The following is a 13,286-nucleotide window of genomic DNA, read 5'->3' on the forward strand; positions in this document are numbered from 1 at the left end:
AGGAAGAAAATGAATGTGATACCTACCATAAATGTGTTTGAGAGAACTGGCATTTGTTACATCACAATCCTGTGGTTCTAGGTAACCTTTCCATATGCTTGTGACTTTTTACATTACTGCTCTCCTTTTAAGAATAAGCAATCCCTTCTTACTACATTTGAGGGATCTCTTCACCTCATGCACTCACTCAAGTATTTCACAGGGATGTACTTCTATATTGTAGAAGGATTCTCTGCAATGGCTACTTGGACAGTTACAGAATTGAATGTGATGGCAGCCTTGATTCAGTATTTCTATCTTAAATTTCTTTTTTAAGAAATGAAAGAATTGCTGCAGCATACATAAGCCTATTAGTTACATAGGTTATATAGTATTCTAAGGGATTAGAATACTGTGTTCTTTAAATCCTTCATACCAAAGAAACAGGCTATGTTGCAAGGATTAGTGTCAGCAGCTCAACTTTTCTCATTATCTGGGTGAAGAAGGAACTAATCTTTGCTGATATTCTTCCGGATAAAGATGATGTCCGGGTGTTCGAGATGTGGATATCATCTCCTGCTCTCTTGAAAACATTTGATAAGACAGTGAAGGTGAACCCTATGAGTGAGCAAGTGAAATAATCATGTGAAAACTGTGGAAAAAGGCTACAGATTTAGAAAGAATGGAAGGAGCACATCTATGTTCATGTATAATACAGAATATCCTGTATAAACATATGCTATATCAGCATTTGTATTGTGCTCTAGGGAAACAACTAATGAAGTTAGGAATAAAGAAGATAAGGAATTCTTACCTGTAAATGCAGTTTTTCAATTTCTTGGGGTCTTTTGTGATCATAATGATATTAGTAGTGCAATATGACTTTCTTTACAGCTGAAACCCTGTTAGCTACTGTACTTACATTGTACGTGTGATCACTTATTTCATACAAATCTTTCACAGCAAAGTGATAACACACAACATTAGGTAGACCTGAAAAAGTAGAGAAATATTTGTATACGTTTATTTCCATGTTGCTCTTGAACATTCTGCAATCATATTATTTGTTTCTGTATGCAATGAGTTGAGAGAGGTTTTTGCTTGGCATATGCTATTGACAGCTTGACTGTTGCTCAGAATGAAAAGATTCTAAGAAATATTGCAATGCACTGTATATCCTGTTTTATATTTTAAGGGCACAAAGGAAAAGTTGTAACAGTGCATAAGTGCTGGTGAGCAAGATGACTTATCAGTGTGTATCAAATTTTCTAACCTCAATAGGTCTCACCTCTCAGAGAGTAATAAGTGCTGTTCAGACTGCTGAAAAGTTGCACGCATTCATTTCTTACTTTCCAGAGATGTTAATGTGAAAGACTTGTAAAGGCTGAGGATGGACTGTCCCCGACATACAGTAAGCATGTGTCTCCTGTTTCATCTAATATATGGTAGAATCTAACAGCTGTAGAAAATCAAACTCAAATCTAATTTTAGCAAATGTCTCATTGCAATACGATACGCAAACCACTATGGTATTTAGGTTTGCAGATTCGATTTTATGTGTGTAGAAGCTTTAATTGTAGTTAAGTCTAGCAGCTTTGCTATTGTGGGGGTTTTATGTACTGTATCTTTGTTTCTAAAAAATGGTCCTTTTCTAAGGTACTGTACTGTATATAGCTGTGCTTAACTTACAGATTCTTCTCATTCAGAAAGGCCACACAAGTTTTCAAGAAGGGTGCAATAAGTCAAGCATTACGGCTAAAGATACAGCAAAAATAAGTCGGGAGTGAAGGGTAAGTGAGATGGTTTCTGAGTGTAAAAGCAAAATTACTTGTTCTGAGAACTGTGGAGAAAAACATATCAGGGAAGGCTGGTTTAATTATTAACACCAGAAAAAATAGGGAAAATATCCAAAGTCCAAATGGTTCTGTATTATTTTTTTATTTGTCATTAAATAACCCCCTACCTTAGTCCTCCTTGTTACATTTTTACAGGGCATTTGTTTGTTCTTAACCCTGTGAATATGAGCAGTGCTTGATAATCGGAAGCAAAGGCCGGAGATTACCGATTTAACCTCCGTAAATACTAGGGGATAGCTGATGATTTCATGGGTGGCCTTCCCTGATCATCCAAAAATTACAGCAGCAGTAACAGCAGGCAGTGCTCTTTGGAGGAAGGCAAGTAGACCTGTCTTGTGTGAAAGAGGGAACCCATTTTCTATAAAACTCTGGCAAATCTAAATGTCAATGGAACTAGGAATGTAACCAGTATTACCAAATGCCAAGAGTTGGGCACCAGAAGCCAAAGATTAGTTTCCCCACTTGTGATGGTATCCAACATAATTACGCTACACGGAAATGCAACTACAACTGAAATAATTAAAAAAGCAATTTTATTTTTTAGCTGGACTATTCAAATTTGTGTATGTGGGTGTGAGATGTTTTTTATTCCTTAACATTTGAAAACAACTAGTAGCCAAGCTGCTGTCGCCAGAAATGTAAATGATGATAAACAGCATAATAACAGGGTTGACAAATACTGCCAAGCATATGGTAGATAGCTGTGGCTGTTATATCTCAGTTGCACCAAGCATATGTCCCCAGATCCTATGAAAATATCATTTAATGTTCTCTGGAAGGTGTAGAAAAGTTGGAATGGTATTTTACTTATGGAAGAAGTCAGCACTGGACATATGTTGGTAAACTGAAAAGTTTAGAGCTTTAACAGAATGAACAATTTTCGGTTCAGGGGATAAAAAACTGTATTATTTTCCTTTTTAACATAATTCACAGCACTTCAGAAATCAGAGAAAAAAATAATCAATATTTCAGGGCTTAGAATAAGTATTTTAAATAACATCTTAGTTTAATAGTCTCCAGCTTTCATTTTCAATTCAGAGTTAGCACCAGCATATAGTTCCACTAGCTGAACACAGTGTTGCTATGGAAACTAGCACTCTGTCCACCAGAATGTGAACTAGGGCAGGGGAGATGGAAGGCAAAGACAAACGTACTGAACATCTTTCATTGTTTAAATAAAGACTGGTTTCCATCCTTTTCTGAGTACTGCCATCTGCAAATCAAGTTAGTAGAGTGAGACCATGAGATCCACCTCCACTGCACACACTTCTGTGCGAAATACCTGTAAGTGAGTAGTTCTTACCTGACGTCTCTATTGTGATTTTAAGTACAGTTAAAATACTGTAACTTGTGATGAGAAAAATAATCCTGTGCTTTTTACATCAGATCCCAAACACATTTGAAGGTTATAAATATATTCTTTTTTTTTCATTTTTGCATTTCAGAATGTGAAGTAATCAAGATAATTTTAATTAACTAGCAAAGGCGGCTTTGATTTTTAAAATATTCATTTAAAAACTTAGAAGTCCGTTTTTTTTTTGTCACAAGGTTATGGATGTGATGACTTTGCAAGTTATATTATTATTCACGGAGCTGGGACAGCTCAGGAGCAGGTGCTTGTTTGTGATTTGGTCTTCTATAGTGATTGCTGACAGGTACTGTATCAACACAGTACTGGTGAAAACAGTCTGTAGATTGCAAGGCTGCCAAATTGTAAGATCTTCAGGTCCAGCTTAAATAATTGAGTTTCCTGGAGGTGCTGGTAGGCAGTCAGAGATGATGTGATCCTGATGTTCTCTGGTAACTAGTTGAGCCACAGGGGGCCAAGAGTGGAGAAACAGAGGTTGTTGGAGAGGAATAAGCATGGGTTAAGGTGCAACCAGCCAGTCAACAGAAATTGAATGAAGAGGATGAAAAGAGGGGTGGGTGTGTGAGAGATTAGAGACTGGAGACAGGAGGGAGTGGAGTGATATAGAAAATATTAAGCAATGCCATGAATTTCTGACGTGAATGCAAACAGGAAAAAGCAGCCAGTGAAGAGTCTACACACGGCGCACGTGAAGCAAAGAAATATGATGTGAGAAGTAGGGTTTTGGATGAATTGAAGAGGACTGTGTGCAGATGCAGGGAGCCGCAGCAGTCCGGGCTGGGAAACAAATTGCTCCTATCAGAGTAGCTGAGGAGAACAGGTCAGGAAAGAGCAGAGTCTGTAGATATTCATTAGAAAGAAAAGGCAAGAGCATGCCCGGGAAGAGAGAAGGATTGAGAGAAGTTCTTCTTCTGGTTTCCTCTGCAAAAGTAGAGGAGGAGCAATGAGAGATTGTTAAAGACACAATGGGAATGAAGAGAGAGAGGTTGCTGGAAAAGAAGGAGGGGAAAGCAATGTACTGTAGTCTAAGCTGGATATAGTAAAGGTGCATTTTACTTGATGTAAGTACAGCACATCCATCAGGAGATGGTGGTGAGGTGTGGTACAGTATGAAGATGTTCTAGGAAGGGAATTAGGAACAATAAACATGACTTATTGCATAATTGTAATGGAGGCCAAAATGCAAAAAGGTTTTTTTCTGTGACTGTGAAAGAACAGTAAAGGATGGAGAAAAATTAATGTAACATTAACTTTTCATTCAGGTATATACCAAGGAATACGTTAACAACACACCACAGGCTGGGCAAGAGCAAAGCTGTGTATTAAATAGTTTTAACATAAAAGAGGCAGAAGTGTCACAGGAATTAGAAACATTTAAGACAGACAAGTCTCTAGTTTCTGATGTTATTCTACCAATTGTACTAAAGGAAACAAGGTCTCACTTTTATACAAATAGGAGCCATAAATAGGACTGTATCAAGTAATGTAATATAATAATGTTTCTTTATTAGCCCTATACAATTTCTTGCATTAGGAATTTGTCTTTTTGCATACCCCAGCTTTTCTCCATGGAGACACAGACAGGGAGACAAGCTTGGGGTCAGGGCACAGGGTCAGCCATTGTATGGAGCCTCTGGAGCAGTTAGGGTTAAGGGCCTTGCTCAGGGGCCCAACGGAGTAGGATTCCTCTGCCAGCCACGGGATTTGAACCGGCAACCTTCTAGTCACAGACGCAGATCCTGAGCCACAGAGCCACCACTCCACCCTTCTTTTTTTTTATAGATGGGAGATTTTTTAAAGTAATAGACCAATGACTTTTATTACTATAAACATGTACATTTTTAAACAATGATCAGAACAAAAGAAAAAAGATATAAAAAATAAAATATGTTCAACATGAATTTGAAAAAATGGGTCTTGTTTAACTAACCAATTAGAGTTCTATGAACATGCAGCAGCAGTAATAGATACAGAGCATATTTCTGGAAGGAGCCGATAAAGTCATGTCATGTCATTTGCCAAACAATTTTATACCATATGGTGTCATGGGAAAAGTCAGAGTCTACCCGGCAAGCAACAAAGCAGGGTACAGCCTGGACAGGACACCAGTCCATCGCAGGGCAAGTGCAAGCCAATTATACATGGGGACAATTTGGAGGCCACGGTAAAGGACAAGGGGGGAAATTTGGCCCAGACACCAGGATAACTCCCTACTCGTATTGAGAAATACCCAGGGGTCTTTAATGACCACTGAGAGTCAGGAACTCAATTTAACATCGCACCCAAGAGATGGCACCCACTACAGTATAGTGTCCCTGCCACTATACCAGGGCATTAGGACCCACACAGACTGCAGGGTGGGTGTGGGTAACACCACTTCCAGCAGCAACCATAGCTTCCCAGGAGGTCTCCCATCCAGGTACTGACCAGGCTTACACCTGCTGAGCTTCAGTGGGTAGCCAGTTGAGAGCTGCAGGGTGATATAGCTACTGGCTAGCAGTTGATAAAGTTCCTCATAAAAATAATTGCAGGTATTAAATGCATGTCCTTAGATCACAATCTTGTTAATCATTAGAAATAAGAGTGCAGATCAGGGTGAATGTGCAATTTGGGTGGTGTAAAAAGCAGAGCAACCCTGGTATCTGTATTAGGGCCACTGCTCTTAATTTATATCTGTGATTTTGATTCTGAAACAGTTAGCAGAGTAAAGTTTGTTCACAAAGAAATATAGAAACCAAAATAGAATGATTAATAAACACTGTAGAAACTGCAGAAGAAGTTCAAAAAGACAAAATTCAAGATTGGGAACAATGCAAATGCATTAAATGTAGGCAAGTGCAGAGTTTTCTGTGCAGGCAATAGAAAGGTAATTTATAAAAAGATTTTGGAAAACATTGAGCTTGGACAAGTTCCCGATATGAAAAAAGATAAAAAGACGATATAAAAAGAATCCGTGTTGACACATTTATTACAACTTCTTGACAATGTGGAAAAGCAATAAAAAAGAAAACAGACCGTATAGGCTACATCTAAAAAAGAAATGTTATGCAAAAATGCTAAATTGCACTAGTAAGGCCTCTTTCAGAACATGGTGTGCAATTTTGGTCACACAATTACAAAAATATATATCTTTGCTTTGGAATCAATGCAGTAAAGATCAACGACATACATTACTGTATATGCCTGATGACATTTTACAATTAGATAAAATAACTGCTGCTAAGTTTGACAGTAAAAAATTACACTTGCACAAAAAATGTAACTTTCTATCTATTGTAACTTTGGTCAGCTTACTCATGATAAAAAAATGATAAAAAACAACAAATTGATTAATAAAAAAATCTTGAACTCTGGGTAAATGTCATTGTATGTTTCCAAGAAATGATTATGCTGCTTTTACTTTTAATGAAAATGGAAAGTTGAAGGAATAGATAAGGTAATAATTTAATGCTTATAACTTAAGTCTAACACATTTTATATAATGGTATATAAAAAATCAAACAAAATGCTTGTATATCCGTGTTATGTTTTCACCCAAGATTGATCTGAAATCAATTCAGGTGTGAAATTAATGTTCAGACTTTAAATTGAAAATTCCAAGTTTCATCTCTTTGGCAATACTTCATGCAACAAAGCAAAAAGGAAATTCTACTATAGTTTTGAAAAATACTTAGACAAAGTATACACCTTAAAAAGTCTTTCTGCATGCTGTGCTTGTCACAACATTGCATTTTATATATTAAATAAATGTTTACCTTCTCTCAAAATTCTTACCTGGTTAAAAACATGAAGTGTTTCTTATCTGTTGAGAAGTTTGGAATTTTACAGTTCAGATTATCTGGTGTCTGTTGTAGGGTAAAAATCTTGCTCAACCTTAAGAAATGCATGAATCTGAAACTCTCGTAAAAAAAAGGAAGTGTTAATTATGTACTACAATGTAATGGAAGAACCCGTGGCAGGTAGATCATTTACAAGTGACAGAGTCAATTATAAAAGTGTGATCTCTTGATGAACCAGTCATTTTATAACTGATTATAAAAGAACTACTCTATTAGATACATCTAAAGGTTATTGCAGAATGCTTGAATCCAAAGCAATTCTATTCAAACTAATTACAAATGAAAATGGGATATGTTCACTGTTATACAGTTCGATTAAGGTACCATTTTAAGCAAACCAGGTGGTATTTATAGATTGTATAAATAGTAAAAGAAATCGAAGAGTTTGTTTTTTCCCTTCTTCTTAAGCGTCATCACTACAATGTTTTTTTAATTCAAGAACTTTAAATTATGTTTTAAATTTTAGAAATTGTATGTAAAAACGTTGTTGTTTTTTTGTGTGGTTTCTCAATACATGAGAGATCTGGATACCCTTCTGCCCACAGAAGTCAATGGATATTTGTCGAATAATCCTCAAGCCAAATTTGCAGTTTCCCAAAACTGAGGGAGTCTACACATTTGACAAGTACTTTGCTCAGTCCATTTTTCCTTCAGTCTTAAGAAACTTTCCAGTCCCTGCTGAGGAGAAACAACCCCATCACCCCACTGTGGTGCTGCCACCACCATGCTTGACTGTATGGTATGGGACATTGGGAGACAGTGGAAATTGGACATAGTGAGATGTACTTTGTTGAGTCTATGCCAAACATGACATTTCCCATCTAGACCACAATGTACAAATTCGGTCTTATCTAACTGCTTTTTGCAACAATATTATAGGATTGCCCTGGTGCTTTGCTGCAAACTCCGTGTGAGATCTGAAATGACTTGTCCACTCTACAATACAGGCCACCTTTGACTGATACACATTTCCTCCCACCCTAGCCATTAAACTCTGTAGCTCTTTTTATAGTTGTCGTTTGCCTCACAGAGGCCTCCCACAACAATTTACTCCTTCCCTGGGTGCTCAGTTTGCAGCACAGTAGAGTGTGCTAAAAGGGAACCTCACGGAGAAACGTGTTAAGGGTTTATTCTGAGCTAATTCTCAACTATTTGTGTGGCTCATTAAGGTCATTTTGTTCATCTAAATTAATGGAGGTTTGCCACAGAAAGGGGTCTGAATAATTCCATAATCATGATTTAGTTCTTTCTTTCTGTTTTCTGCTTTATGTAAAGTGTGGAGTAGGTTGTGTATACTGTATAACAAAGTGCCATGACTGCAAGCTTTGAAATAACATGTGAGAACTGTGTAAGGGACTGAATACTTTCCCAAGGCACAGTTTTTTTTGCCCCAGATACGGTAAGGTGCCTTTTAATTGTTGATAATTATAACTAAAAATCCCACAAATTAACATTGAGACCTTAAGAAGAAACATGGTTTCAACTAAATTGTTCATCTGTATGGCCAAACCCAGTCTTCATGCTGCTGCGCTACAGTATGTCTTGAAATATGAAATACTGTATGAAATCCATTTCCACCTTTCCTTGACGCGCAAGATGTGGAAGCTGACAGCCTATTGCATGTAGCATGCAACACAGGAATGAAGCAGCTCTGGAAAACATTCCTGCCTTAAAGTGACAGTGACAGTCAGCTGGGGAGGGCCAAAAATTGCATAATGTAAAAATACAGTACAGTACCTTGGCAAAATATTTCAGACAGCACCATCTGTACATTTTAATACAGCATTGAAATTTTATGATATTTTTTGTTGTTTTTGAAAGTGGGTTGAATATATTTGATGGTGCAGTGGTTAGTATTGTTGCCTTGCAGTGCTGGGGCCTGGGTTCAGTTCTTGGGGTGCTAGTTGAGTTAAAGTTCTCCCCATACTGACATGGTTTTCCTCTGGGTGCTCTGGTTTCCTCCTGCAGTCCAAAAAGCATGCTGGTAGGGAAACTTCTAGGTGAAATTGGCCCTGGAAACATTGGTACAGGTTTGAGAGTGTGTACCCTGCAATGGACTGGTGTCCAGTCCAAGGTGTAAATTAGCTAAAATGGTTAAAAGATGGGTGAATGATTAAAAAAAAATCATTCATTCATTTTCTTTCTTTTTTTTCAGCATGGAATAAACCTATTACTTGTTCCTTTAAGTCTTAACATAGCTCACGATGGAGACAGGACAAACAGGGAATACAGTATACAGGTTCCCTCTTTGTTCTTTCTTTTTAAATTGAATTAAAATAAACTTTGTGCTTCCCTCTGAAAACCCAAAGGAGCTCCTTCCTTGGTAATAAACTTATCTAGTTATTAACAGTTATCTGACACTGTAATTATATCATAGGTTGATGGGAAAAAAGAGATAAAGTTATCTTGCAGCGCTAATATGGCAAAGGTGTAACCATGTTACACAACATAACATTATGGCAAGAAACATCAACCAATGAGCTAAGGATCATTCCAAAATACATAGTGTATATGCAAAACTCAAAGGACTTTCACTCTACCATAAGCTGACAGCACTCAGAACAGCAACATGGTAAGCTTTTTGGTCATCTATTGAGTGTACTGGAATCTATTGATAAAGAACAATGAAAAAATACCTATTGTTATTATAATAGTATACTACAGAAAAAAGACAATTTTACCTTTGTTTAATAAACAACATGAAATATGCATATCTGTCTTTAACTTATTGTTACTGAGCATTTTAATTATTTCAATAGTAACACCTCTCTTTTGTAACTTTCCTCTTATTAAATATACTGGTGGGAAGTGTGTTTATGATAGGATAAATACAACAACAGCAACAGCAGTTTACACACTTGCATGTTCTTTCAGACAGACTTTAGCATAGTTTGCGTTAACATGTCTTTAAATCTGAAATATTTTCCTAATCCTTCCCAAAAACAATGATTCAGTAGCACTGAAAGACCATTGTACTACTGTATATGATGTTGCTTCACATATATACTGTATTTACGTTTATTAATGAGGCATACCTGACTTGAGTTACGCTTCTTTTTGTATGAGAAAGGAACTTCAAAGATACTTTGAAGAGCAACCGATATTAGAAATGCAAGGTCTTTGAATAATTTAAGGCTTAAGAGCTTTTCAAATTAAATGAAAAAGAAGATTTAGTGTATCAAGTGAAGTACATTCCTTGATAAGGAAAGAAAAATGGGTATGGAGAAAATATAGTTTTTAAGAAATGAATGCCATTTCCCTAGAAAAGCAAAAAAATTAAGACAACTGCATATGGTTGATAATTTGAGAATTTGGACCTGTGATTTAAGGAACAGCTTACTATTAGATGAGTACCCTGGAGACTGGCTCTGTCATACAGTGGACTTGCAACAACAAGGGCCACCGCTACTGCACCTTATCCCATTCTCTTGGAAGAAACTGTGAATCGTTCACTATATTGCGGACCTGAATAGACTGCAAAGAGAAAGAACTGATGAAGGGGATTTGAAGCTGAAGAAATGTTTCCTTGCAGATTCTTGAAACCAGAGTTGAAGCGTGCAAGAAGTAGTCAAAAACAATGCTATACCTTTCAGAGTTTGGAGAAGATGATGAAAAAAATAAACTATTAAACTATGTGTTTATGATTTTCTGTAAATACCCAGGAAGATCCGACTAACATTTTACTTTTTTCATAGAGTGTTTTCTATTTTTTAGATAGAGTGTCATATTTCAACTAAAAAATAGAACTTCTCTTCCCTACATTTTACTATACATTTTCCATCAATTTGATATGTGTTTAAAATACTTGATCAAGGCTGCGGTTTTCATAGATTGTCTTCATGCATATGTACAGTATATAAATAATTTAATTTGATCTCTACACGGAGATGAAGACTATATATTTAAATGTAGTAATTGTGAAACATATGTAAACAAGTAAGGTCTGTACATTTTTCTTCCAGAAAATGAAGAAAAAATTTTCAGGCTTGGAAGTTACACTGATTGTGCTGTTTCTGCTGGTCACAGTTGTGGCTCTTGCTCTTGTTATTCTTCTGGCCACTGGTGAACCAGCACTTATTAAGAACGGTAAGAAACAATAAGGTTTTCCTTGCCCAGTTTTACAGCTTTTCGATAAATTGTTTGAAATGGAAGAACTTCTGTATAAGAACGATTTTAGGAATAAAGACTTTGATTTTTCTTTAGGTGATGACAGCCTTTTTTTTGGCTTATGTGTGGTGGAATTACAATTAAGCATTTAAATAACATTTATTAGGTTTATTCCATGCTGAAAAAAAGAAGAAAGAGAACACAACGTTTCGGCCGTGGAGCCTTCTTCAGGTGTCACCTGTTCTCTTTATTCTTTTTTTCAGCATGGAATAAACCTAATTCAGATATTTAGGTGCCAAAATTAGATTCATGTTTTTGCTAACTGGTATGTTATTAATCTTAAATGAGGTGCACCATTACAGAACCTTCCAGATTTCCCTTGACCTGAAACTAAACTTAAACATCTTTCATTAAATATATAGTAATTTATTTATTTACTTATTTATTTAAATATTTATTTATTTGGATCATTTGTTTTTGCAGAAACTAACAACACACAACTGAACTTCACCCCAGAGTGTCCCAGTATTGCGCTATCAGAACGGATTGACTGTTTTCCGGATGGAGGAGTTTCAAAGGTTCGTTCTACATCTCCTGCTGGAGAAAATAAATTGCTGAGATATGCAGATATGTTTGTATTCTGCAAAAACAATTGGAAAATCCATTTAAGACAGTTTTCCCATTTTGGATCTTTGACATGTAGTTTGGTTTAAATTTGAATTTAATAGTCCTGTTTGCATCCTGTGTTTCTGGGGAAAACTGTTGCCACAATGTTTATCCAGATTAAGCAGCTTTCTAAAAATGGTTAGCTGATTTTGTAGGGCAGAAGGTTCTTCCCTTAATGAAGCTTGAATTTGATGGGGAATCGTCTGAGGATATCAAATACTGTGTTGAAAATGCTGTCATGATATTGAATTTCGTAACCATATTCTCTTCTTTGGTTCTTGGATGTTGGCAGGATAAGTGTTCTGCACGTGGATGCTGTTGGCAGCCCTTGAATGAAACGTATGTGCCTTGGTGTTTCTTCCCCACAAATCATGGCTATGAAGTTGTGGATGGTCAGACTCCTGATCAGAAAGGTGAATCCTTTTAGGCTACGTAGTATCTGATTGTGTTGCATAGACTCATACATGATTCTATGTTAATTGCAGAAAGGCAGAAGAACCACTGTCAAAAAGGTAGAGTAATAGTGTATAGCACCTAGCTTCCTTGTGGAATGGACAATTTAAAGCCAGTCAGACTACTTACTACACTTTTGATAGACAGGGGGAACCCTATCAATCATAAACCAATGCGAGCATGAGATACCACACAAATAACTCACACATAGAAGCCCATGGCAGGAACCTCCGGAGCTGTGCGCAGGGTTATCAAGTTTCCGTTGACCAATAAACAGAAGTCAATTTGAAAACATGCAAAACCGGGATTACAGGAATTCCAGATCTTGAAAAAACAACAAACAAGGCCAACATATACTTACTGTGGGTTCGAAACATTAAGAAGTGATTCCAACAGAAACAGTTCTGTGGAATGCAAGCAGAATGTGCAACCCTGGAACTGAAGCAGGGATGGTTTCTACTAATTCACCATGCTGTCCCTTGATATGCTCTAGTTCTATTGAGCACTCTGAGCTCCCAGGGGACTTAGGATCCTACATGAGACCAGATGACTAACATCCCATAAAGGGGAAAGAATCCAGCTCTCAGAAGGATTGACTGGAGTGGGATGGCAGGGTTCCCTTTTGGATTGGGTTCCCTTGCTCATCCAAGGACACCCAAGTGCATGTTGTAAATTGCAACTTTTGTCTTTTTAAGGATTCACAGTGAAACTCAAGAGACAACCTGCCCCATCACTTTTTGGAAATGACATAGAGAATGCCAATTTCTTTGCAGAGATGCAGACACAGAACCGCTTTCGATTTAAGGTTTGTGCATGTTACATTGAAGAGTCCTTTTGCTCAGGTTCGGATATGGCAGTAGCTGTTGGTTTGATTTTCATTTAGTTTTGATTGTGTTTGAAATGGGCAGGATATTAACTTCATTGCGATTTAGGTTTTTAAAGTAATGGGATATGTCTCCAAGGAATTAAATAAAAGATAAAACTGCATTTTTAACTGGATATTTTCCAGTTAGGCAA

At 36.9% G+C, this 13,286-nt stretch overlaps 1 protein-coding gene across 2 annotated transcripts in view; it reads left to right on the forward strand.

The window, feature by feature from the left end:
- The first annotated feature begins 1,608 nt into the window (after positions 1-1,608).
- si (sucrase-isomaltase) overlaps positions 1,609-13,286 on the forward strand; it is a 55,928-nt gene continuing 44,250 nt past the window's right edge. The window contains exons 1-5 of one of the 2 annotated variants that reach the window (XM_088618549.1): positions 1,609-1,769; positions 11,006-11,129; positions 11,634-11,728; positions 12,109-12,229; positions 12,965-13,074. In XM_088618549.1, the coding sequence (XP_088474675.1) occupies positions 11,009-11,129; positions 11,634-11,728; positions 12,109-12,229; positions 12,965-13,074 (447 nt within the window). In that variant the 5' untranslated portion in view covers positions 1,609-1,769; positions 11,006-11,008. Of the gene's footprint in view, positions 1,770-9,460; positions 9,616-11,005; positions 11,130-11,633; positions 11,729-12,108; positions 12,230-12,964; positions 13,075-13,286 lie in introns of those variants that run through there. The other variant, XM_088618541.1, reaches the window with a different exon arrangement.

The sequence above is a fragment of the Lepisosteus platostomus genome, chromosome 2 (assembly GCF_059453375.1).
Source record: "Lepisosteus platostomus isolate fLepPlt1 chromosome 2, fLepPlt1.hap1, whole genome shotgun sequence".
Classification (NCBI taxonomy): domain Eukaryota; kingdom Metazoa; phylum Chordata; class Actinopteri; order Semionotiformes; family Lepisosteidae; genus Lepisosteus; species Lepisosteus platostomus.